This window comes from Tyto alba, unplaced genomic scaffold (genome assembly GCF_018691265.1).
Source record: "Tyto alba isolate M040663 unplaced genomic scaffold, T.alba_DEE_v4.0 Super-Scaffold_22, whole genome shotgun sequence".
In the NCBI taxonomy this organism is placed as follows: Eukaryota; Metazoa; Chordata; class Aves; order Strigiformes; family Tytonidae; genus Tyto; species Tyto alba.
Window position 1 is genome coordinate 33,109,681 of NW_024881296.1, and position 25,846 is coordinate 33,135,526.

Genomic DNA, 25,846 nt, shown 5'->3' on the forward strand with positions numbered 1-25,846 from the left:
CCCAGATGTTCCAGCCTATCATTTTACTTATTCTCATCCTTGTATTATTTTCATCCCTTTCATACACAACAATATTTAAACTTGTCTTCCTTTTTACACTGTTTTTTGTACTGTAAACCATTCATCATTTACTGTTCATTGTAGTATTATTTTCAGTTTGTTTATTTTGTCCACCCTCCAAGATAAGAAGTGCAAGAGACATAGTTTCTGTAATAGCCACTGCTGTAAAAACACTGAAGACTACTTGTTTGACAAAACCAAAACAAAACCAAAAAAACTGCAAAAAAGATACCAAAAAGTCACCCAGTTGAATAGGAAACCTGCTCACCATGGTGTTCCAGGTAAGCAAACAGAAAATGATATTTTTACCTCTTCTGGTTTTATCATTTTTGAATAAAAATTTCCTGAGGAACTGGAATCAATTTAATATTCATTAATTTGCACCAAATCAGAAGCGAACCAGAAATGTGCAGAGTGGGTGTGAGGAGTCTTTTCCTTTCCTCTTCCCACTCCCAGAAAAAGAATTTGTATTCTAGCCACATACGCATAGTAAAACCACATTCAGTGTGTATTCTGTGTATGTCACAGCTTGTATATATTTTGCATGATCGTGATGATAATGTTTTTCAGCACTGTATTATGTGGATTAGACACCACAGAGGGGACAATTGCAGAATGATTGTTGTATAGAGCACTGTATCTGCAAATGTGTCAAGGAGCTGGGGCCCCAGAGAATGAGATACATGAGGAGGAGGTACCAGAGTAGGCGAGGAGTCTTCTGAGAGATGTGTGCTGGGCTGTCTGCATTCTCCCTGTGCTCTAGAAAAATGGCCACACTGCAGCCTGACGAACTGAAGAGAGTGATGCTGGTTACTTTGTCCAATGTCAAATATTTTCTCCAGACAACCTAGTTCATCAGGCAACATTTTCCAGTCTGTAGGCACCAGGTCTCTGGACTACTTCTCCAGGTATCAGAACAAGTTTTGAATGAACATGGTAGCTCTTGGCTTGCTGAGTGACACCTGTCTAACTGTGCTGTTGGTAGTGAGCGACCATAGGGGAGGGAAGCTTGTGTACATAGTTGTGCATCAATAGTCACTGAATATTCCTGGCTTGCCTACAAGAGGCTGCACTGAGAGCACAGGAGACTCGTGATCTTTCTATCACACTGAACATAGGCAGTTCCTACAAACAGTAGATCTCCCACTATGAAAACCTCATCTGAAATGACCGAAGGAGCTTAGTTTTCTTTTCTGTTTTATTCAACCTGTGTTGAAACCACTGAGTCCCACAAATGTGATTTCTCCAAAGGTGATTACTTACAAGTAAGTGTATGAATTAAATCTTTTTGTGCAAATGCCATGATAAAAATATCTAGTAATAAATAGTGTTAATAAATAAAGCAGCTGTTTTTCTAGCTAGCAATAAGGATTCCCTTTGATTTATCATGATAGCTCTCTGTTCACTTAGCCCATTCCCCAGTGAGAACAGTTCATCTCCACATCTGGGTCATGCTCTGCAACCTGAAATAGTAGAGAGACAGCATTCTGGGGGAAACCTCTCAGAAGGAAGCAGAGGTTGGTCAATGAAATTTATTTTATGAGTATGAAAAAAATAGTAAACTCACAATATTCAGTATTAAGCAAAGTTTGTGGTTTTCTCCTTGTTTAGCTTTTCCTCAGCATACTCTGCAGGTGTAGTAACTTTGATCAGTTAAATCACTTAACCTTGATTTAATCTAAATATTTATTCCTACCAGGGGATGATGTTGTCATTATTTATTTTTGTAGTTAGCAAGATATGTCTAAAGAAAATGATAATTAATATATGTGAGATTAATAGATAGCCTTGCCTGGTGTCCCGATTAAAGAGAAAGTCAGGCTGAAAGTAATTTTGAGGAGTTTCTAAGATGCTTTAATTTATGCTCAGTTGCCTAAAAGTTTAGTTCCACATATTAGAAACTATCATGGCAAGATATGGTCAAGCATATCATCCCCTCACAGTATATTTCCGTAACTGTAAAGATAGTTCTCAAATCACTGGCAAAAGGCCCTTTTGCTGCTTTTCTCTCAGCAACTGCTCTAAGAAATTTTTCAGCAACTGCCTGAGAAATTTTTTTTTTTTCCCCATGGATTTGCAATTTGGACATTAGAAATATAATAATTTGAGGCTTAAACTTGTCATATCAAATCTTAGCACCAGACTGACTTTTTGAGTTTCTTTCTGTTGTGCTGTCTCCTTTGGGGGAAGGAAAGATCATTTGGGTTTTGTTAAGAGTTATGGGCTCAATCCCACAAAAGAGAAAAAAATCATACTTAAATCTGATCTGAAGTTCTGGGCTTTCAGATTTTACCTCACTCTTGTTTACACCTTTCTCAGCTTTGTATGTAATAAAGATGAGTAGAGAGGGTTTGATTTACACTGAGTGTATCAGTAACGGTACTACTGTAGAATAGTAGGAAAGTTTAATACACTGAATTCATACATTGAATACATCTTGGAATTAATTGGGAAAGATTTGCTTCTTTCTCAGGAATCAGAATGGTGGGATGAACCTCTTGAGAAAAGATGGAAATAACCTCTGCACAGGAGTGGCAATTATAACCCTATTGATTTCTCACAATGTTTTTTCTTAAATACAGCTGGAGCTTTTCTCATCCTAATTCTGTCAGGCATCAACAAAGCAAATAAAAGGTGACACCTTTGGGGACATTTAGGGAGCTATTGCACAGGCTACAATCTGAAATTAAAACATACAAAATCATTCTAGAAGCTCCCCACAGTCTTTGAATCTATGATGAGCAAGGAGAAGGGTGAGGACCCCTGCAAACCTCAGTACAGAGAAATCTCTTTTTTCACGTCTTTCTGCATTCAGCTTGAAGGGAGTGATTTGAGCCGCTTATCTGTTTCGCACCAGATATTGCAGAGAAGAGATTTGCAGCCCTCCATTTTTCAGTATTTAAAAGCTGCAGAGAAAGCTAATAAAATCAGTACAGACACCTATCCATAGCCAGAAGATAGCATCTGGCCAAAGAAGTAAATGTTCTGTGTCTTGCTAAATTGAATTAATTTGGTCTTACAAAGAAATGCAATAATTATACCTGCCAAGAAAGGAAGCAGATTCTCCCCACTCAGTTATTTGTCTGGTGGGCAAAGTCCACCTCAGAGGTGAGTGATTAAATGCAGCTGAACAGTTCAGATCCTCTGGCAGGAGTGCGTGGGAGTCAGGCAGGGCAGAGCCAGACAAAACACTGCTGATTCACTAGATTCTGTCTGTTGCACAGCATCTCATTCTGAAAAGAGATAATAAAGAGAATGTAAGATTTTGCTTTTATGGGGCAACAAGCTGGATATGCTAGGTTACCTATCAGTTCAAATTTCACTTAGATTTGAAATAAATAGCTGATTCACAGTTCCCATTTTGGAATATTCTGGTGAAATATTAATATTCTGGCAAAAATGTAATTGAATTTGAACCTCTAGATTGTCTTAATTTTACATTTCTCTGAAAGGTTAAATTTCTGTTTCCTGTGTTCCCAGGGAATTAATTCCGTGTTCTTTCAGAAGGAAGAGATCTTGCATCTATAGATCTAATTCTGACATTTTTACGCTAGTGTAAATTGTCAGTAACACCAATGAATTTTTATGTCATTTAGAAAATAGATGCATTTTTTCCTTTAATGCAACCAGATAAATTAAATCAAATTTGTTTCCTATATAGAATTGTCTCTGAATGCCCTGACAAAATACCTCTACAGATATTTTCTTTACTGTTATGGAAAAATTCCCATGATACTAGAATGATCATCTTCTCCAGGATCAGAGATATTTCTTTCAGCCAAAAATATCCATGCCTGAAGCTCCAGTTAGAGACAGAATAAGTGTCTGCTGACACATGTCACCAGTGCTTCAAAATCAAAACTCGGAGAGAGCAGGTGCTATAATGCAGAAATATGCCCGGCAGTCGGAAAATAGAAAATTGTCAAAAACATGGCTGTCTAAATATGTGTTCTAAAAAGAGATGAACTGCACATGAACTTTGGGAGTTGTTTACAAAAACAAGCAGAGCTTTAGGGTATTAGATGCCCTTCTCCTTAATCACCCCAGAATTTGATAGGTGAGTAGGAGACTGCTAAAGGCATCAGTATCAGGGCCGTAATTCCCATTGGCTTACATTTCTGTCTCTGATTTAATGCCAGGGGAAGTGATACTCAAACCCAACTTTTGCCATTACACATGCAGTTGCCTATGGGGAAAATTACAGTGGCTCTATTTAAAGTAAACATCTAAAGTATCTGCCACCGATTTCCAATGTAACCTTGGAGAAGTGACATGACATAACACTTTGTTGGCCTTGTTTCTCCACTAAGTTATATACTATGGCAGGAGTGCGTAATTGTAAGAGGAGTCAGAATTTGTATTCCTTTCTGCCCATTTCCCGATTTATGTATCCACTCCTGAGACGTATTTGCCAAGATTATCAAGTTATACATCATTCAGGAATCTGATGTTGTGTTTGGGTTGATTGCAGCGGCAGCAGTGCCGTTCTTCCTTCTTGTTACCAAATTTATGTGGGCATAGCAAAATGGGTGTGCCATAGCCAAGCTAGTACGGCAGAACTGAAGATGCTCAAAAATGATCTTGAGTGCAGACTATTAACCCTGAGTATACAATCAGATTATAGCCCATGCTGAAGCTCATACTTCTTTGTCTTCAGTCCTGCATGATGAAGAGAAATTTAGCAGAGGGCTTGTTTAAAGTGCCCTCGCAGTTTTTTTTTGTTGACGTGCTGACTTCTAACACAAGCAGAGCAGGTACCAGGTACAGACAGTACACTTTGCCTGTGGAAGCAGTGTGTCAGATGTAGTAAACATACAGTAGCCTTCCTGCTTGTTTTGCCTGTGCGGGAGGCCAGAAAACCACATTTGCTGCTTTGTCTGCTGCTGTTGGAGGAGGGACAACCTCGGTTGGATAACTTTTTTTCCTCAAAAGCAGAAGTCACTACTGCTACACTTAATGGTGTCCAGAGCAATGAGCCCAGATTTTTAGACATAGTTTCATGTTTTCTTTCTCCCAACTTTATTTCTGCCCTTCCCATTTTAGGATGAGTTTAACACGGCCGTTTGACCTAGGAGTCTCACACATTTCTAATTCCTTACACTGACAGAAATACGGGATTTAGTCCACTGTTTTCTTTAATTTTACTGTGTTTTACTCCAAAGAGTTTGTGTAACAAGATGAGGGGCATTGAGTTAGCAATATTAAAGACGCAAGAAGAATAGCCTGTGCTGATGGATAAGACTAAAAAAACCAAGCATGTCTTCGGAGTCCGTCTGCATTTGCAGCAGTGCAGCTGTGCTGGCTTTGGGGACGAGGCAGTGTTGTGGCACCCAGCCTCCAGCTGTGGGCTGAGTCCTGCTCCCAGGCCCTTGGGCTTCTCTCACAGCCATGTCAGCTGGCGTGCTGGGACTTAGCCTCCTAAAAGAAAGTCACACTGTTGCTTTCTGAACAGGAAATTTTTAAATCCTCAGTTTAGAGGCTGGGGTTTTTCTTCAAGAACATTCAGTTGTGTACTTGGGCATCTTTGTTCAATTTTTAGATCATCTTTGAAATTTTCACAAACAGCCCAAGTCCCTTTATTTATGTCACATGTGAGCAGCATAAGCACCCCAGTAATGTATTCACTGAGACTTACAGCTCGACCATATAAGGAGAAAATATGTGTTTTCCCTGGAACCTGCTTTTGTATTTACTATGAAATGCACCCAAAACTAAAATCTTTATGCTGTGCATGGATTTTATCACAGATAAAACCTTATTGTTCTAAAGAGGAGAGTGCTGACTAAGCAAAGGATGTATGAGTCTTCCGATCGTGTCCTTTGTCTCACTGATCCTCTTTTCATCAGCTACTCTGCCCACAAAAATACACGCCACTCCTGCTTAGTGCATTCAAAGACACCCATCTGGTAGCAGAATTTGTCCAGAGTTTTATGCTGCATGAGTCAAGTACTTTGTGGCCCTTATCCAGGTACACATGGGGTCAAATATTCCCTGAAATGTGAATTTTCTGACTATGGGTGGTCTCAGTCACTGTCCACAGACTCATCCAAGCACAACTACCCAGCAGGGCAGTGGTATGTGTGTGAAGCTTCTGCCCGGGGTCTCTCTCCGTGTGCCGAATGAAAGCGGTTTAACACAGAGTGCAACAGGAGAGTTGCTGTAGTGGGCAGAGATGCAAAGACAGAGCTGAGCTCCTCCTGCCTGTGGCTCAGCAGGGGGAGCAGTTAAATTTCACTATCCTGGCTTCAGGGTCTCTTGTGGACTTTCACTTGCTGGATCATTTTTATCATATATGCTCGCTTCCCTCGCCCCATGCTGACACTTGCTGTTGGCACTCCCAGTGCTTTAAATCCAGGCCGAGGTGTTTCTGGACCTTCCATGCTAGCCTTATGCCAGGGATGAGTTTCCCGGCGCAAGGGAGATTCTCTTTCCAATTTCAAGCACTTTCCTTTGCTGAGACACAAAGTATCTTAACAGACTGGAGAATCTGATCCAGAAACCCTGTAAAGTAGCAGGAATATTTGGGTATAACCCAAAGAAACCATTATCACTGTTCCCAGAATGCAAGACAGTAGGATTACACAGTGCCCAGTAACTCTGCACTTCATAAGTGATAGCATATTTAGAATACAGAAAAAGATTTTAGGGAGGAGTGGTTTGCTTTTAGCTCTTTAGGATAGCTGTTAACCAACAAAACTGCTGCTTTAGACAAACTACCTTTACAGAGCAGTTTATGAGGATCAAATTGCAAAGCTCAAAATGATCATACTAAAAAATATAACCTTGAAAACTGGGTCTGGAAGGCAGCAAAAATATTCCTTTACAACTTGGATGCTAATAAAAGAAACAAAAAATTGCCTATTGTCATAGCTTTAATATTAACACTAGCTGCTTTGGCAAGCGTTAAAGACTGGACTGCACTATAAAACCTAAAAATGTCCTGGACTTGGAGTTGTTTACACAAAATATGAGGAGATATAAAGTTACAGAGCTGGGGGTTGGAAGAGATGGCTTTAAAACCATCCTCCATGCGCTGACGTCACGTGGAAGCCAGCTGCCGGGATGATGCTGAACGGAACTGTTTTTCAGTTTGCAAAAGTTACGGAGTTATTCAAAGAGAGTTGCAAATGCTGCCCTAGTTGAAAGGTTGTGTCTTGCTTAGCTTTCTTATTTCTCTTAAAGATCAAGATTCGCAGAACTGGATCCCAGCTAGCTATGCGTTTCATTGCTTTCACTGCTGTTTAGAAATGGACTGAAAAACTTCTAAAGGATTTCTTATTCCATGAAAGGTATGGTTATGGTTTATTTTAAATCAGTGTTTTTGAATGGTTAAGATTTAAAAAGAAAGCAAATTACAAATGTGGCAAGCAGTTATTTAAATATCTCTCTAATGTTATTTATATGTCATGTGGTGTTGATGTTTGTTATATATGGTCTTTATTCTTAGAGAAGGACTCTTCATTAGTTCAGTTTCTTCAGAGCAGGCACAGATATAGGAACAGAACAAGGATGACAGGTAGTACTGTGAGCACTTGAGTCTTTCTTTCTCTCTCTTACTTCCTTTTTACTTTTTATTCCTTCCTTTCTTCCTTTTTTCTTTCTAATTCTTTCACTTTCTCTCATTTATCTCTTTCTCTTTTTTTTTCCCTTCTCTCTTTCACTCTCTCACTCATAGTTTCTTTTTATGTATAAAGTGCACAGTATTGTGACACACAACACACTTTTATAATTGAAGAAATACGTAAATTTACAATTTCCTTAGTCATCCAAAATATAGCACTTTGTTGGAAATATAATTTAATTGCTTTTTTCTCTAAAATCAAGGGAAGATTTGTGTATAGGAATGGTTGTGCACATCCAATCTAATTAATCTCTGTTGAAAAATAACGTCTCAGCTGATGTCACTGCAGATTTTTTTCAGAGGTTGATAGCGGTAGGTTGCAAACTCTGTTACATTTTTAATATGTGGATAGAAGGGGCATGGGTAAGACATGGGGAAATAATAACATTAACATCAAATAGTTGCTTAAAAATTTTTTGCTTAAGAGGAGGAAAGGCTAAAGGAAACGTTAAGGGAAAATGCAGCTGATGAGGACAAAATTGATTATTTGCTTGAATTTGATTGCTGTAATGAGCTTCTGACCTTGTCCAGGACATGCAGTAAACACTACAAGAGCACAGATACTGTTCTGATCCACACAGTAAATTATAATGTGGCATTTTACATCTCTTTGGGTTGCTTAAGCCATGTGAAATACCCATAGGAACATCTCAGTGCACTGTACAGACAGAAGGTATACTACCCAGGCTACAAATTGCATTTTATTGCTAGTTGGGAAAAAAAACAGCAATGTGTGTCCCCCCACAGAAAAACAAACAAACAAAACAACAACCCACACACCAAGGGAAAAAAGTGGAAGGAGTCATAGAAATAAGAGTTAAAACTCTCTGATGAAATTATCCACTGTACAATAGCAGCAAAACTGCATAGTCATCTAGCTGCTAACATCAATAAACATGAGTTTTCTTCTCAGAATTTATGTCAAGAGGAAATCAGTGAAGCATAAGAAGCAATACAAGCTTTTTGTGGATCTTAGAGCTACAAGTAACTATCTGTAACTTCTGTAACTAACCTCCTCCAAGGCTTCATTTCTTTGTGATGGTCTCCAATCTCTTTTTATAATCAGAGTCCCATATGAAACAACTTGGAAATTGTTAGGATGCATGCAAATATGGCAACAGTAGTTCCCAGCACCAAGAAACTGACTTTCTTTCTAGTAATATGCTGCTGATTGAAGCATGGTCGTTATTACTAATGGTGCACTAGCAAAGTCACCATATGTGCAAGTTATAGACAGATTATGCCTGCCTGTTTTGTTCATGATTTTGCAGCATTTATACTTCTTTCTATTTCTTTCTGACATGTATTTGAAGGATATTTGAAGGATTCTAGTGGAGCAGGGAATTGACTTTTGTTTATTTCTCAGAGATGTCTTGAAAGGTTATAAAGACATAAATGTAGCCAAAAAAAAAAAAAAAGGAAAATGACTGCACTAAAATTGAAAATTGCAACCTTTGAATTATCAAAGTGAAAAAGTATTAAAATGGTTTTAATGTTCATTAGCAATAGATGTTTAGATTGCAACAAGTCTTAAGTGCAGTGGAATTTTTTTGTAAGTTGTTTTGGGTCAACCCTTACTGAAGTCTGGCACAGAGCTGAAATGCTGGCCTGGAGAGGTGAAGTCTCTATAGCCTGGCTGCCTTCCCTAAGAAGCCATGAGCAAACCAGTGCTTGACTTCTTTCGTGATGAGAATGCTGTGCTGTCTTTCAGCAGCGCTTAGTCTCAAGGATTTTTAGTTTTTTATGAAACTGCCCTGTATGTTTTTAGTCAGGTGAAGGAAGAAGAAGGGTATGAAATCTGTTCGTAGACAGTTGAGGGACATACTGCCATTTCAGAGCTTCAAGTTAGGCGAGTCAGAGTTTGCAGGAGTAAGCTTCAATACCACGTTACATGGTGACATGGTTACACCATTGTGAAATGGGCTGATGGAGATGTCTGAAGAATAATCGGCTTGTTCTTTAAGTCCTCTGTCCAAAATCGCTTGGGGTAAACAGTTTTTGCCACCCCTGAGTTAGGATTGGGCCCATGATGACTGTCAGTTGAGAGATCCTGTATCAGGACTTCCTGTGACCGAAGACCTGGGTAACCCACTGGGCTTCAACTGAGCTCTTCTGCTTACTTGCTCATGAAAGAAGCTGACTCCAAGTTTGGCATCAGCTTCCCAGTCAGTTGAAATAATGCAGACACTGGTAAACAGTGATTACACAGTAGCCACAGTTGAGTCAACAAGACTTGTCCAATAAAATACAAGATGGGGAAGAACTTCGCGTGAAGCTCAAGAATGAATTTTCACTATTTCAAAGAAAATGTGGGCGATAAAATTGGCAGTTCCCGTGAGTTGACCATCACTGACCATCAGTCAGGGAAATGAACAAATTCCAGGAAGGTAAACTGGGCTTATCCCTAGGTAACTCTCTGATAATTCATTTGCCTGCCCATACGCTTGGTTTCTGTCAGGAGACCAAAGCAATGCAGAGACTTTTGTGACTAGGAGTAGATTCTGCGACCACCTAAGTAACACAAAAACTAGCTTTGAGAGCCAGAGTTAACAAACTCAAATATCAATGTCTGTGTACCAGCCATTGTACCACCGGAGCCATCATAACTGAATGAAGGAGTGTTATTTCGGCCTTGCTGGCATAGTAAATGTGCTGATGGTAGTGGAGTTTCTATTGTAAAACCTATGAAAGCAACACCAGGCCCATAAAATCTCTAAGTGTTTTGCACCAAAGTCAGATGAGCAGATCCAAAATATTTCTCTTAAAATATATTTATTTAGTGATTCATTGAATAATTTTTCATTCACAGATACTAAGATACTAAAGACCGCTGAAGGGGGAGAAACTGAAGCACAAATTAGTTAAATATTCTGAGCAAGGTTCTGAACTAGATTTGAGTTAATGCTGTTGGAAAATAGTTTCTAGTTTTCCCTGTGATGGTCCTGGAACTAGCATTTATAGATTTAGATTTGTAAATCCAAAATACATGAAGTCTTTATAGTGACTTACAGTCCTTTATATAGTAGAATGATGCTTTCTACTCTGTATGTTTGTTACCTGTTATTAGCTTTTCTGTCCTGTTTTCCTTCATGTATTCTAAAGCATTCGTACAGCCATGAGAATTTTCTGCATGTATCGAGTGTAGAGCCTTCAATTGCCAAAAGAATGTCACAGTCTTTGTTGTGCTACATGCGTGTGTGAAAAAAGTACATGAGCAAACATGATACCTTTACACTCGCTGTTGTCTTTTGAACAAACGTGAAAATAGCTTTCACCCTCAAGGGCAGATGTTGCAGGATCTCAAGGTCCTGAAGTGCCATTCAGTATCATGTAGACTCGAATTTCATTGAAAACAGGTTTGCAGTGAAAAGTGATGGCAAAGATGTGAAGTGGCCATGGTATAGAGCCCGCTGTGGCAGACATTCTTGAATTCTATGATGCTGGATGTGTGTCCCTCTTCCCCCTTCCAGATTGGGCCTCTCTGCCCTTGGGTTTGTGTCCTATAATGCTTAGTTTGCCCATATTCCAGTCATACTCCAGATCTATATCATGAAATTGTGTGATGCTGTCTACTGGAAGCACATTACAGTTAATTATTTCGGGGTTTTGCTTGTTGGGGTTTTTTTCCCTGAAAGCTAGAATCAAACACAATTAAGACTTATTCTGATAAACTTCCAGGAAACAGTTAGGGAAGAAAGAGAAAAAGCAGAGCTGTCTTCTTACTGTTACACAGACTGTAACCATGGACCTGCGTAAACAACTGGAGAATACTGAGAGGAACTGGAATAAAGAGAAGATGGAATTGCTGGAGAGATTTGACAATGAAAGGAAAGAATGGGAATGTCAATGGAAGGTCATGCAGAAGAAGATAGAAGAGGTACTTTTAAACAAAACTCTTAACACTAACATTTTCACTTGGAGTGAAGTGACTAGGTTTCACTTCGTTTTACTTTTTTTCCGAATTACAGTCTATTTCTTATCTGTCACTGGAAGTTTCTAATAGCTCAAAGACTAGGGTTAAGCAGTATTTGCAATTGCTCATTTAATAATCATGAATATCAAGCAGCAGGTTAAATGTCACTTTGTGTGAAGTTTTCTATGATACTGTTGGCTGTATGTACTGCCACCAGTTCTGCTGGGCTTGAGCCACACTGCCTATATTATACATGCTTTTTACAAGTACATGCTGAGCAACTGCATATATGGGGTTTAGGAAAACACATATTCAGTAACAAAAAAATCTAGGTATCATAATTCTCTGGCAAAAAGGAATTAGATGGCACAGGTCTGCTGGGGTAAGTGATAATATTAAAAAGAACATCATACATTAAACACTGCATGATGCAGAATCATTCTGTCTAGAACCTGCTCCATTTATGGACAGCTTTTAGCAGAGAAAACAACTACAATCAATAGCATGAAAGTCCTGACACCACTTGTGTTTGCACATACTAACAAATACTCCCTGCCATTTCTAATACATCTTCCAGAAATAGTTAAGGTAATTATTATTCTTTTATCCCAAAATTGTCCCTGCAGTAGAACCCTCTGGCACTCTGTAATGCATAAATTGAATTTGCCTTGGCAACATACAGAAGCAAAGTTTTTTGCCATTGAGGTTTCCACATTTTTCATTCTAATATACACATGGAATAGTTTTGCTTGCTTTCTGCCAACACCGTCCTGTGGCTGAGCAACACAGGAATGTATGACAGAGATTGCTCACATGAAAGTACGAGAAGGAAAATTATCAGAGCCAAATGAATTGCAGCCGTACACTGCCCGTTAAACCAGCCTGCAGCATAACTCCATAATGTCAGCTCTTTTATGTTTTACCTGCAGTTCTTGCAGACTTTGTTATGATAGTCTTCACCACATTTTGTCTTCAGTGTTAGGACATTTCTGTGCAGTCTTACCTAATTTCACTGCCAAGGTGAAAGTGCTTCAAAAGTTAGTAATGTGATCTGTGTGTGTAGTTGAATTTCAGTTTGTTAGGTATATCAGCTGTTTTGGAATTACGGTAATGTGTTGTGAAAAGGGATTCTGGCTATTAGTAGTCCTGACAATGGCAGCGAAGACCATGTTTTTTTCCATGTTCTTTATTAGCACATGGATTAGGAAAGCATGACAGAGACAGAAGAGATAAAGAATGGAATGGGGCTGCGGGGGAGAGAATGAAGCAAATGGCTGAGTGCTGTAGGACCAGACAAAACTGCAAATGATACCCCGAGGTTACTGGTATCCTAACGTCCCCCCCTTAAGCTGTGTCTGTGTCTGCCCTTGATTTCAGTTGCCTGACATTTCTTTGCCAAAAGCCACATGGCTGGAGAAAAAGGGAGATGATACCTTTTCAATGCCATCATCTCTGGAGGGATTTCCTCAATAAAACTTGTGCTACCTTATCAGCTTGTATTTTTGTTTGGTAGTTTTCTCTAGCCCACCAAATCCTAGCTTAATTCCTGGATTCCTCCAGGAAGACTTAAGTGGTTTAGGATATGATATTGTTGAGTTATTGTCATGGTTTATCCCCAGCTGGCAAATAAGCACCACACAACTTCTTGCTCACTCCCCCCCACCCCGTGGAATCAGGGAGAGAATAAAAAAAAGATAAGATAAAACTCACGGGCTGAGATAAAGGGAGTTTAATATGACAGAAAAGAAGAAAATAATGGTAATAATAATAAAATTACAATAATAAAAGAATTCAAACATACAAAACAAGTGATGCACAGTACAGTTGCTCACCACTCACTGACTGATGCTGTCAGCTCCTGAGCAGCGATCCGCCCCTCCCAGCCAACTCCCCCCCGTTTATACACTGAGCATAACATTCCGTGGTATGGAACATCCCTTTGGCTAGTTCAGGTGAGCTGTCCTGGCTGTGCTCCCTCCCAGCTTCTTGTGCACCTGCTCTCTGGCAGAGCATGGGAAACTGAAGAGTCCTTGACTTAGGTTAAGCACTACTTAGGAACAACTAAAACATCAGTGTGTTACCAACAGTATTCTCCTACTAAATCCAAAACAGCACTGTGCCAGCTACTAGGGAGAATATTAACTCTATCCCAGCCAAAACCAGGACAGTTATGAGGTGGTATCCTTCCTTCTTACTGCTATGCTGAGTCCGTGTGAGGCCCTCATTTCTTGGAAATCACAAAGTTCAGCCCTCAGGTTGCATGAGCAGCTGGGCAGTGAAATCTGAAAGCCCAGGATGAGGTCAAGTGTCAAGTCTCTGAATGTGAGAATACTTCCAATCCACAGCACTACGCATGAAATGGCCACATGTTCTTCATATTGTTATTCTTTTTCAATATCCTTCCAAAAGCTGTTGTGACGGCCTTGTGCACTGCGAGAGAGCAGGCAGATGTCTGTTCAGAGGTGCCTGCTCTGCACTTTCTTCAGAAGAGCAAGTTAAGAATGAATGTTTACAAAGAGCCATGGGATTCTTGGCACTGGAAAAGATACTGTAAGCAGAAGAGGTTTTTCTGATGCTATTTTTTCTAATTTATAATTTATCACATTTTACTAGTTTGAATGTGCTGGGTTACAGGAATTAACACCTTTTCATTTACTAATGAAGCCACTGTATCTCAGCAGATAGCATGAAAGAATATAGGAGAATGACAGCACATTGCCAAATAATACCATTCTGCAGTACTGATTTATCACTCCAGTCATAGGGAAGAATTCCACTTGCCTGAGAATGAGAAGAGTCTGCTCTAGTGCAGATGGTGCTGTATGTGACGAGAATCCACTTCTCTTCCTTAAACTAATATACTTTTAACAGGCTGTAACATGGCTAGAGCCCTCTCCTTCCCTCATATTCCCTCACTTTCCCCATCCATCAGATCAGGGCTGTGTCTACCACACAGTGCACTGATATTACTAGGAAGACAACCATACAGCTTCTGGCTCAAGGCAAGGCCACTGACCTCATGAGATCTCTTCTGATCCCATCTGATGGGTGGAAGCCATACATTAAAACCACGGCAAAGAGTTTGTGAATGGTAACAGTCCTTCCCTCATCCTGTGGCAATAATGGTCTGTGAACAATCACAGTGTGTGACTGAACACTTTTCTACTAACACATCTATTAAAATCTTTCTACTTGATGCTACTGAGGAATGCATCATTCAAAACAGAAGATGAATATGTTCTTTTACTATGATGTTCATCACAGTACTAGACATTTCTATTGTTCTTTCAGCTTTACCAGGAGGTAAAACTTAGAAGGGAGGGCAATATGAACATCCATGATAATAAGGCCATTCAGAGCAAGATGCTGCAGCTGTCCATGCATTGCCCTACTTCGGAAGAGAGTGACACGGTGGAGCTGAACTATCAACAAAATGTGACAAATGACGGGATGGAAAAAGGGAGTTTGCTCAGTAAAACAGGACACGAATGTAAAGAAACCAGAGCCCAGAGCAGAAATGATACTCTGTTAATGGACAATCTGGCCTTTGAGAGCCGTGAGGAACCTGAAGACAGCCTCAGCATCAGAACTTCAGAGAAAAATGCCAAGAATTATATTGGTGATCTCAATGTAGTAAGTAAAGTATGAGCATGTTTCAGTTACAAGGGTGGGGAAAATACTGAGGGCTTTGACCTGCCAGCTTAACCTAAAGAACTGATCTCCCTGGTTTTAGCTTTCCAGTAAGGCACTGTCTCTACTTCCTCCTTGGTTTGCTATTGATGAGTGTCTTCTTACTGTTTAAATGTGTTAACAGCATGCTCTTTACCTGCCTTCACAACCTGGGGGCATTTTTGTGTCTTCCCTTGTGCTCCTCTGCTGTGAGTCTTAACTGCAAATCACCAAGAGTTTCAAAATAATTCTGGAGATAACACTTGAAAGTCTTACATTAAAGGACTGGTTTTATATTTATAAAGGCTCTTAAAGAACTTGCCAGAGTCAGTGAAGAATTATGCAGCTATCAAGAGGAAATTCGAAAGAAGTCCAACCACAGAAGGTAAAAACATATTTGGACTCTTTATATTAGAGGAAGAAAATGAATAATGAGTCTGTGCTGCAGTTCGCTTTGAAAGGGAGTTTGCTCTTGAATTTATTAGGAGTTGGGTTGTTCCTATCCTCCTAGTGTTTCAGTGCTCAGCTTAAAACATTCAAATGAAATGTACTGAAATATGATACAAGGGCACATTTTATTAGCAAAATTGAGTTTATCTATAGAACCTACAAAATGAAATCAATATTTATATGAGATGAAATTGTACTTGTGTCTAATGGCTATATAGAGGATTGGGAAAGTGAACAAATATTTTGGTCTGCCCTGGTCCCATTTCCATGCAGTTCTACACAACGCTGTATAGGTTTGTTAGGCTGGGAGGTTTATTTCATTAAGTCCAGATCTAGCCTTAAGTGTGGGGGATGTGTCAGGGACTGACAATCCAAGAGTGCGAAGAAGGCAAGAAAAGGAAGAACAGCCATACATTTGTACTAATGGAAAGATGGTAAACCAGACCCTGAAAAGTATGTCAAATGAACGTTCCACCATCTGTTAAAAATTCTATGGTCATGGTCTCCTTTAGCAAACTAACCACCAGTCTTCCTCTAGAGTTGTGCAGAAATTCTTAGAAGGTAAGACTGAAGATGCAGTCTCAGCTGAGACCCCATGGAAGTCTGCATCATGACAAGCTCATCTCAGATTCTCCCAAAGAGCAGAGGGACTTCTTACACTCCCTCATACAATCAGTTGGCTGTCACTAATTTCTTATTGTATCTGGGTTAGTGTTTGTATCTTTAAAGCAAATAAATTCATATCTGATGCATAGTTTCTAAATCCTGACTGAGAAAAGTGATTTTTGAACAGATCTCAGAAGACACGTTTTGTACTGTCATGTGTAATGTTAGGTAACTTACACAAGGGATGCACTGTGCCCTAAAGCTTTCTTCTTTTGGTTCATAGTCAGGTAGACTCTCACTGGAGTCATTAGAACTCACAAGATCCCACTGTTCTTACTGTAGGATCGGTAAGAAAACAAGCAATCATCTGCAAGAACTCAGAAAAAGGATTTTAGTAGCAAGGGAAAGGACTACAAGATTCCCTTTATTGAGCTTTCTTCCAATTCTTCATGTATGTTTCAAATATGTTAGGTGTACCAGCTGCAGGAAAACTGCTCCCAAATCTTTTTAAGCAATGTTAAAACACCTGCTGAAGGGGAGAATGAATCCATGCTGTGGTCCCCTGGGGGAATACTATTATTGTTCATCCCTAAAACACTTCTTCTTTTATTTCTAGAATGAAGTCACTTCCTTTCCTGGGGGAATTTGAGGAAACCCAAAACACAGTTATTCTGCCTGATATGAACCACGTGTCCAGAAATGAATCACAGACTGCAGTTGCTTTTGAAACAGAGCAACATAATAATAGGAAGAATCTGATGAGCTCCACCAAGGACATGTCTTACAGTGGTCTTACCTGTGACAAAGGAACAGACTTCAGATCTTGGCAGAAGAAAGAAGCTCCACCAGTTCCTCCACGGAGCACTTCTCGGCACCTAACAAACTCACTTTCTGCAGCTGTACAGCTTGCTGAAGCACCAATAAGAGATCCAGGCATCAAAAGTAATTGCAAGGCTCAGGACTGTCGGAGTGGAAGGAAACCTATAAACCAGAGTGAAACTGCAGCAGCCTGTGCAAATGAAGGGCAGGCTGTGAAAGGTCCTGTGACAGTAACTGCTGCAATACCTGCAACCAAAAATGAGTGCAATGTACCAATAAGTTTCTGCCACAACACATGGGCACATGATGTGGGCAAACTTGGAAAAGACAATAAAAGTGAACTTTCCCCACTGTCAGCCCAAAAGAGCTGTTCAGATGGAAATATGGCCCAAATCAACAAGATGCACCAGAAACAAAATCCCAAATCTCACAGCAGCCCTTATTACAGTAATGACTTTTATGCCCCTGCTACCCTGCACAATGATCTTTTGGAAGACTCTAGGTACACTTTGGGAAAGACCCAAAAAAATGAAGTTTTAGCAGCAAAGATTGATGAGTTTAACCGGACTGTATTTCACACAGATAAATGTAACAATGCTTTGCAAGAAAACCAGGTGCTTCGAACAGCATCAGAAGATCACAAACCCTGCAGCCCACTGTGTGACTCAGCTATTAGCGGGACTGAAACTGTAAATACATCTTGTGTTTCAAATCCCAAATTCCCTGCAGCAAAGGAGCAAGAAACTAGCAACCCTAGCAAAGCTGTCAGAACGGCAGGGCAACAAAAGCCAATAAATGGATTTCCAAATACTAGTGGTTATAGGCACATGCTTCACGAGCATGACTGGAGACCAAGTAATTTATCCGGTCGCCCACGTTCAGCTGACTCAAGGTCGAACTATGGTGTTGTTGAAAAGCTTTTGAAAAACTATGAAAAATCAACAGTGACTTCTCCGTGTAATGCGAAATGCTGCAAAGATAAGTGGACACAGGCAAATTCTGAAATCACTGATGGGGGTTGTGAGACATTGAGTCAGTATTTAGAAATGCTCCAGATTGAGCAAGGAAAGCAAGAATGTCCAAGGAATTCAGCCAGGCATATTGGGCAGCAACTCAAGCAAGGAAAAGAGAGACAGAAGTTACCAGAGGTAAGGTTCATAAGAATGGCAGTAACAAAATAATTGTTTCACACCAAGCTTCAGGTTCTAAAGTGAGGCAGGGTAATGTGATATTGTAAATAATTACATGAAGATAGACAGTTTAGGCCAGGATCTGGATGAATTGGGAGTATTTCCTCTGAAGATAATAGAGTTGTGGGAGGGCAAAAGCATGTTAGTAAGAATGACCAGTGAAGACACGTGACAGATTCTGATTTCTGCTGCTGTTGTGCAAAGCTAGATTTTAACTGCAGTGCAGTTACTCAAGGATTGAACTTGTGAGAACTGCAACCAGGTTTTAGCTCCCTCCCTCCTTCCTTTAGCTGACAAGTTATTTCATAAGCCTTCCCAAAAGGTTTAAGCACACTTGGCTGTATCAAAATCCTAGCAGGCTTAGATAGTATTCTTCAGCATCCAAGGTACTGCTTGGTTCAGGATTTCCTTAGAACTGCCTATGAAAAGGGGTATTTTAGCTCCATAAAGTTTCCGGTAATAATGTGAGCTCCTCCTACTCATGTCTCAGTACCAGGCTTCTCCTATATATTCAAGCATAGATTCACAGAAACAGAAGAGTGTGGCATGACTAATTAATTTATATTTGGCTGAATTTTATTTGCAGAAGTTTAGAAATATTGCCTTTGCCAACATTCTTTCTTAATGAAAAGAGAAACACATGGTTTTGAAAATACATTATAAGTTTCAGGTTCTGTAAAAGTCCACAAAGAAAGAAAAACCTATTTTCCTGAAGAGCTCCTTAGCCAATGAACACAAGGAGATATGCCCCTTAGTATCTCAGAAAAGAGAAGGCAAATGTGTTTGGAGCTGGGGAACTTAAATGGGTTCAGACTGTCAGCTGGTATGCTTTAAGATGTCACAAATTCACAGACTTCAGTGGAGCTATGGGGATTTAAACAGCTGAGAATCTGACCATGCAAATTTTCTTCTGCATGTCTTTCTGACAGCCTTGCAGTGATGCAACATTGTGCTTAGCAGACACATCTTAACTACAGTACAGAAAGAAAAAAAAACATGAAGCTTCTGATTTCTTTTTCATCCAATGAACTTTTGGTAGGAAAACAAATTTTCATCAGTGAATATGTAGGGAAGAAATAGTGATTAGATAATGACTGAGTTTACATTGATGTAAGCCCAGAATAACTTTACTAAGCCAATTGGATTTTTTTTTTTTGTCCATAGGCTCACACTTTATATTGTTGTTTCTCTCTGTACAAACTAAACGTAAAATACTGCCTGATTAGGGGGTACCATTTCAGGTCCAGCAGAATTCGTATCACAAAGATGTAGAGAACTATGCATGGCATGAGGCATCTGGTTTATTTTCATTCTTTCCAATTTACATTACTGTACAATCAGAATCTGTTGTGTATATAAGGCTCTGCATGTAGACATGATGCTGCATTAATACATAACCATTCTGAATTAGTTACCAAGTGTAAACAGCTCCACATTGCACTAATGGAAACTGAGTTCTTAGCAAGATGTGACAGCTGAAATAGGGTCTATCAAAAAAATACCTGAAAAGTATGTAGATCATACTCCAGTATCATAAGATGGTATTCTGAGTGCTACATTTAGAACATTATACAGTGCTCATCCACCAAGAAACTTCCAAAAATGAAAAGAAATTAGAAGTGAATGTCAGTTTTGGCTTGCATTCACACTTTATATCTTCCCTTGTGTCTGACACTTGTCTCCCTGTATTTTAAACTGCAACCGATGTGAGATATCCCTATACACAGAAATAGCTGTTCTTTTGCATTCTGCGCATTGCTGTGCTCCTTTTAATAGCGTCCGACCACCTGTTCTGAGGTCACCCCAAATGTCTTCCTACGTTCCCGCTGCATTCCACAAAAGCCATAACTTGTTAAAGCGAGGAATTGCCTTTGTGTTCTAGATGTCTGTGCCAGCTAAATGTCCAAGTGGGAAGGGTTTCTCCCGGCCCGCTCGGCCAGCGAATCGACGCTTACCTTCCAGATGGGCATCCAGGTCACCTTCAGCACCGCCTGCTGTGAGAAGAACGGCGTACAACTGCTCTGTCTCCTTTCGGTCAGAGACTTCAGTAGTCTGAACCCAGAGCTGGGTTAGACGGTGTTGTGAAAGCTCTATGCCTCACTATAACCGTGTTCAGTATGTGTTATAGCAACCAGTTCTACACTGTTGTATCGCGTCCAGGAGTGACCCCCACCACAAGCTGGACAAAGCGCTTTGAATCTTAGGTCATCATCACCATGGTCTTCAGTGTTTTTATTGAGGTAAAATAACTATACCCCTGGTTTTCTCTGTTTTTTTTTTGGTAATAGCTCACAAGGAATTTCTTTTGAATGGCATCTTCCCTAATTTGCCAATCAATTTTGAGTTGATACAATGTATAGTGCTGTATATTCTGACTCTTCTGCAAACAGCAGAACGTAAAGCTGTATGCATGATCATGTGTTTGTAGGTGCATGTGTTGGACTAGGAAGTATACAGGTCTGTATTTAGAAGAGACAAACTGTGCTAGTGTTGACATTGAAATTACAACCTATATGCCTACATATATATATACTTTGTGTTTATTTTAAAAAGTTTGAAATATACAGTCCTGATGACATTTATATTTTGTATATCTTTTACATAGATTCACAGGTGTAGTATTTAATGTACAAAAACTAAATATGCATTTTTGTGACTGATTGCAGCGATAATGCCTTGCACAATATGTATCTGAAGCAGACTAGCTCGACTGATTCGTCAGTCATGCTTCATGGCATCCTCGTTCGGTTTCCTAACCCTTATGATGCTAGGTCAAAATACCCAAACATATTTTTTTCTGAATTAAAATACTATATGATTTGTAATACCTTAGCCTTTTTCAGCACCAGAGACATTCCTGAAATGTTCCAATCCCTTTGAAAAGCTTAAATGTGCCATTATATATATATATATAGCATACTGTAAACACTTCGGTAGTTTCAACTAGCGTAACACACAACTTATGAAGGGAAGAAAAGGGTTGTATATGCTCAATTCTGTAAAATTTATTTTTCCTTCTAGCATTATACTTTGAGGTTTGGCAAAGTCAGATAACAGTGAACTTGTTTACTTTCACTCAAGGCAGGAGAACAAGGACCATTGTTCCCAGTGCTGCAGCCACACTCCTTTTTTACTCTTCTAGACTAGAGTGCCTGAGCCACTTGCTAATGTACTGCTCCCGGACTGACTCGTGGCAGTCAGTTATGAAGTTTACTTGCACTCTGGCAACAAGCTGCATCTGGTACGGAAATACTGCATCAAGGTATGATCACAATGGTGCCCAAAATCCTAGACACGTGGTGTTGGAAGTATGTTTTTGCCATCACTTGACTCGGTATTATGGGCCATCTGAATGACATGCACAGAGCCTGGCTTGTTCCTTCCCACAGCATGAAAGAAATATGGATGCTGCTGAGACTCTTGCTGAACTTTCAGAAAGACAGTGTCCTTCAGCCTGGAATTTTTGCACCCTTCTCTGGGCTTTTGCTGGATGCACAGTGTGGTAATGATGATAAATGTTACCTTTAAACAGCATGTCTAGGTTAAAAGGAGTAAAGAGGCACTCCTTCAGCATCAGCCTGATCTTGTCTTGCAACTTTTCTTCTTCTCCTGGAAAAACATAGTGTGTTCAAAGGAATTTAAAAAATCACCCCAGGATCCATTAATGTGCACATCTTCTTATGTGAATGTAAAAAGGATTTCAGAGAGAGTGTAGGCTTTTGTCCTAGTGAATTGTATATGTGGCAATATAGGGAAAATTAATTGTGCTTAATTTGATAGTGATCTATTGTCCTACTCCAGTCATGTTGAGAATCCACATCTTTTTCCTTCCTTTCAGGGCCTTATTCTTCTTTCCTCTGCACAACTTCGGTTTTGCAGAGAGAGAAAACAAGAGGCCCTATGTTCTGAGCAATATAGCCTGGATAGTAGTATCAGTAACTGTTCAGGCATGCCAGTATTGGAGCGAGCAGGCATTGGAGCCATAAATCTCACTTTATCGTGACATTGTGACTGCCTGCATGGCAAAAACATGCTCAGAGTTATTTGCCCAATCAAGACTTCTGGTCCTTTCTAGGTGTGAGTGGTGGGAAAATCCCACAACAGTGTATGAAGGCCTCAAACAGGAAACAATTTATCAAAATTTACTCAGACATTTTTGCAAAGGTATTACTGGAAAGGATACAAGGACAGAAAATCTTGAAGAAAATTTATACAGTTTGGACAGAGACAAAAATCTGTGTGCTTGAGTGAAAAATCAAGAGTACTATCAAATTTGCCTGTTTGCCCTAATTTAGAGATTGCACTCCATTAACTTCCTTAGAACTAGAAAAATTAGGGGTGATTCATAGTGAATTTGGAACATGGCTTAAGATTCTAGCTAACTGTGGAAATTAGCAAACCAAAATGCCTTGCAAATTGACCTTTTAAATGCCTCAGTAGCTGAGCAGCTTTAAATGCCTAAGGCTGAGGAAAGGGTAATATGAGAGAATTGTAAAAAAAATATGTTTCTTAATTTCAGTCAGTGCTGACTGCAATAAAACTTCTTTAAATTACCTTCATGGTAAAGTTAAGAAGTTTTATTCTGAAAAATGGTGGTGCACTTCTGTTTGAAGTGTGTAACTACGAAAGCATTTCCCTTGATTAGTCAGTGAAGGTGTTTCTTTAGTTCCCTTCAGTTTCTTTGATCGCCTTTGACATATATCACTTTGTTGAATAACAGAGAAAGGATCAAATATCTACAACATTCCCTGATGTATGTAAGTTTAATGAACAGAAGGTTTTTGAAATAAACTAATAGGTCAAGGACAAGTCCATTTTGTCAAAATTTTCTGTGTCCATCTAATTACAGACAGTTGTTCTCATGCCCAAAAGTATCAAAACTGGTGATCTTGGTCTTCAGGTGGTGAGTTGGACATGCCAATTTTAGAAAATTGACACTGACACTGTTCACATATTCTCTTCAGCTGCACCCATAACAGGGCCAGTGCACTGTGGTGAATTTTTTAGTTCCCAGAGCTGTGATTACTGAACTATAGTGATGTATTTATTACACTTATTTACTATAGGGGGAAGAGCTCCATTGGACTTTTAGGTTTCCCCATGTTAACTCTGACAAGGAAATGTAGTTACATTTGAAGCTCTGAAGCAAGAGACTCTCTATACACACGCAAACACACACAAGAACCACAAGTGATCTAAGTATAACTAGACCTTCCTAGTAAGTCTAGTGTCACCTATGCCAATGGTGAGTTTTATAAGCCTGTTTTTAAAATAGGTTAATATTATTCCTTCATATGCTGTCTAAAGTATTAATGCAGATACAGGTTCATCTTACTTGTGGTCTGAACCAGTCTAAGGCTCTCTTTATTGCATGTTTATGGGCTTTAATACTGAAATAAATGCAAAGCTCCCTGCACACACAGAGTCTGCTGCCCACTGAAACGGAGATGCCACTAGGAATCAGCTGGCTGGTACTTAGTTGAGAAAAAGTATTATTCTCCCTCATGCTGGGAGATGGAGCCATAATCTTTCCCAGAGACCCTTTTAGGGAGGAGTATGGCAAGGTAGAAACACACAGAGGAGTCAGTTAGACCTTACCTACACATTCAACAAAGCAGGCCAACCTGAAGGCTAGAAAACTGACTTGATTCAGAGCCTCTATGAGAGGCAGAAGGAGTAGAGGAAAAAAATTTCCTTTAAAATCTCTAGATATCATTCCTCAAACTCAGAGTACTTTTCCATTAAATGTTTTGTCTTTCCAGTGTTAGTGATTGACTTCTTAAGTATCTTTAAAATGTTGCTAAAGGGATGTACTTTGCTTGCTCTCCAGTAACAACACAATTATCTTTCACTATTACACATACTGTAAGGGAGTTAGCTGTTATATATAGCAAAGAATTGGCAATCAGCGTAATGTAATTTTCCAGAGCATTCAGAATACCAATTTATTTCTCCAGTCATCTATTTGAAAAATTGTTTCTGTAAACTGGGATTTTGTATCCAGATGGCTTCAACAGCATTTTAGCAAAGATCAACAGCAACCCAGCAGGCAGGCCATTTCCCTTACAGTTTTGTTATTTCTGGACCAAGCCTAAATTTCCTAGCATGCGAGAACTTAGACAATTCTCACAGTGCTGCTATGCAAAGAATTTCTTTGGTTTTGAGATCTGTAATATACAACTCTAGCCATTATTCTATTGATATTCTCTACTGGGCTAATCTGTAATGGTGTCTTTGGTTGTGTACATGCTCTTTAAACTGGAAGGCAGAATGCATTTGCTTTAAATGCACTAAATCAAAGCTACTTGTTGCCTTTGGTCTTTCCATCCCTCCTTGATTTCCAGTGGATGTATATTTTTATGTGGTTTATTGCCATTGGTCTATCTGTATATGCCATACCATAGGACTTTCTATCTGTACCGCGGTCAAAATATTTTTTGGTCAGCCTAGTTTAAAAAGTGCTGATATTACTGTTGCCATTCACAAATATATTAGATCTTTATCTATTGTTTTGCATCACTGAAAATGCGCTTTCTTCATCAACTGTTAGTGGCATGCATGATACAAAACTTGCGCTCTTGTTTTTTTGAAATGACAATTAATCTGCTTTTGAGGTTTGCTTCTACCCCTCTCCCTCATACCTTTTCTGTTTTGCAAAGTACTTGCATCAGCAGAGACATGTTTCTGATGTGTATGGTTGATCTAGTTGCTGTGTGGTTATGGGAGCTCATACCTAAGGGTGCCTTGCTAATTATGTTACTCTAAAAAGAATTGTATCAGAATTTCCATGGGATAAGAGATCGAACCCTCGATATGATCAAAGTGAAAGTGTGCAAATAAAAATCAAAAAGAATACAGAAGAATCAAAGAGGAGGGTGCAACACTTGTAGTAAATGTTGTGAATAGTTCTTTGCTTCTACTGGAAGATCCCTCTGAGCTGCCTACTTCATACCACGTGAAACTTCCAGTAATGTACTGACTTTTTTCAATCAGTGTCTTTATGTGTGTGCTTTTCCTGCTGTGTGAGCCGATAATAGCAAGAGGCACTGAAAGGCTGATGTTAGTCCTGTCAGATTAACAACAGTCCTTCCTCTTCCCATATTTGATGGTGTGGTGGTTATTGAAGAATGCTTAGGTTTCAGTTGTTAATTCTTTCTGTAGCAGCAGTTAGTTTTACCAGGAGATGCATGGCGGTGCTGACAGCATGAACATTATGGAATGCACAACATATTTTGTCTCCCACCCATGCTGGATTCCCAGCACTGCACAAGGGCGCACAGTCATGCTGCCGAAATGGGGAGATACCTGGAAGATAAATATGAACCAACCTTGTGCTTGAGTACAACAAGAGCCAGACTGTACCTCCACTCCACTGGTCATGCCCAGCTGTGTGACTAGAGTACAAGCAACTTCAGTTCTCAGTATAGGATGTTTTTTACCACACTGTGACAAAATTAGTCTTAAGCCCTTTTGCAGAGGGATGCTCTTCTCTAGGGACAGCTGGGGAACAAAGAAGTA

General features: G+C 39.6%; 2 protein-coding genes across 6 annotated transcripts in view; both read left to right on the forward strand.

Moving 5' to 3' along the window:
• SOGA3 (SOGA family member 3) overlaps nt 1-341 on the forward strand; it is a 32,379-nt gene extending 32,038 nt beyond the window's left edge. For all 3 annotated transcript variants that reach the window (XM_032998060.2, XM_032998059.2, XM_032998061.2), the window contains one exon: nt 6-341. In XM_032998060.2, coding sequence (XP_032853951.2) covers nt 6-116 — 111 coding nt within the window. In that variant the 3' untranslated portion in view covers nt 117-341. The remainder of the gene's footprint in view (nt 1-5) is intronic.
• On the forward strand, nt 75-25,196 carry KIAA0408 (KIAA0408 ortholog). 3 transcript variants are annotated; one of them, XM_032998056.2, is made up of 7 exons: nt 75-341; nt 7,243-7,349; nt 11,360-11,558; nt 14,886-15,227; nt 15,569-15,648; nt 16,936-18,286; nt 20,211-25,196. In XM_032998056.2, exons 3-7 carry the CDS (start codon nt 11,424-11,426, stop codon nt 20,382-20,384), a joined length of 2,082 nt encoding a protein of 693 aa, XP_032853947.2. In that variant the 5' UTR covers nt 75-341; nt 7,243-7,349; nt 11,360-11,423; the 3' UTR covers nt 20,385-25,196. The 3 variants fall into 3 exon arrangements, with proteins under 3 accessions (XP_032853947.2, XP_032853946.2, XP_032853948.2); XM_032998055.2 differs by having other exon boundaries at nt 145-341; nt 11,415-11,558; XM_032998057.2 differs by lacking the exons at nt 75-341; nt 7,243-7,349 and adding an exon at nt 14,004-14,144 and having other exon boundaries at nt 11,469-11,558.
• Nucleotides 25,197-25,846: the final 650 nt, after the last annotated feature.

Bases quoted from the DNA above. Each gene is read 5' to 3' on its own strand.
- KIAA0408 (XM_032998056.2), top strand. From the start codon at position 11,424: ATGGACCTGCGTAAACAACTGGAGAATACTGAGAGGAACTGGAATAAA. The intron at 11,559-14,885 runs GTACTTTTAAAC...TTGTTCTTTCAG, and splicing joins TGCAGAAGAAGATAGAAGAG to CTTTACCAGGAGGTAAAACT. The intron at 18,287-20,210 runs GTAAGGTTCATA...TTTGTGTTCTAG, and splicing joins AGAGACAGAAGTTACCAGAG to ATGTCTGTGCCAGCTAAATG.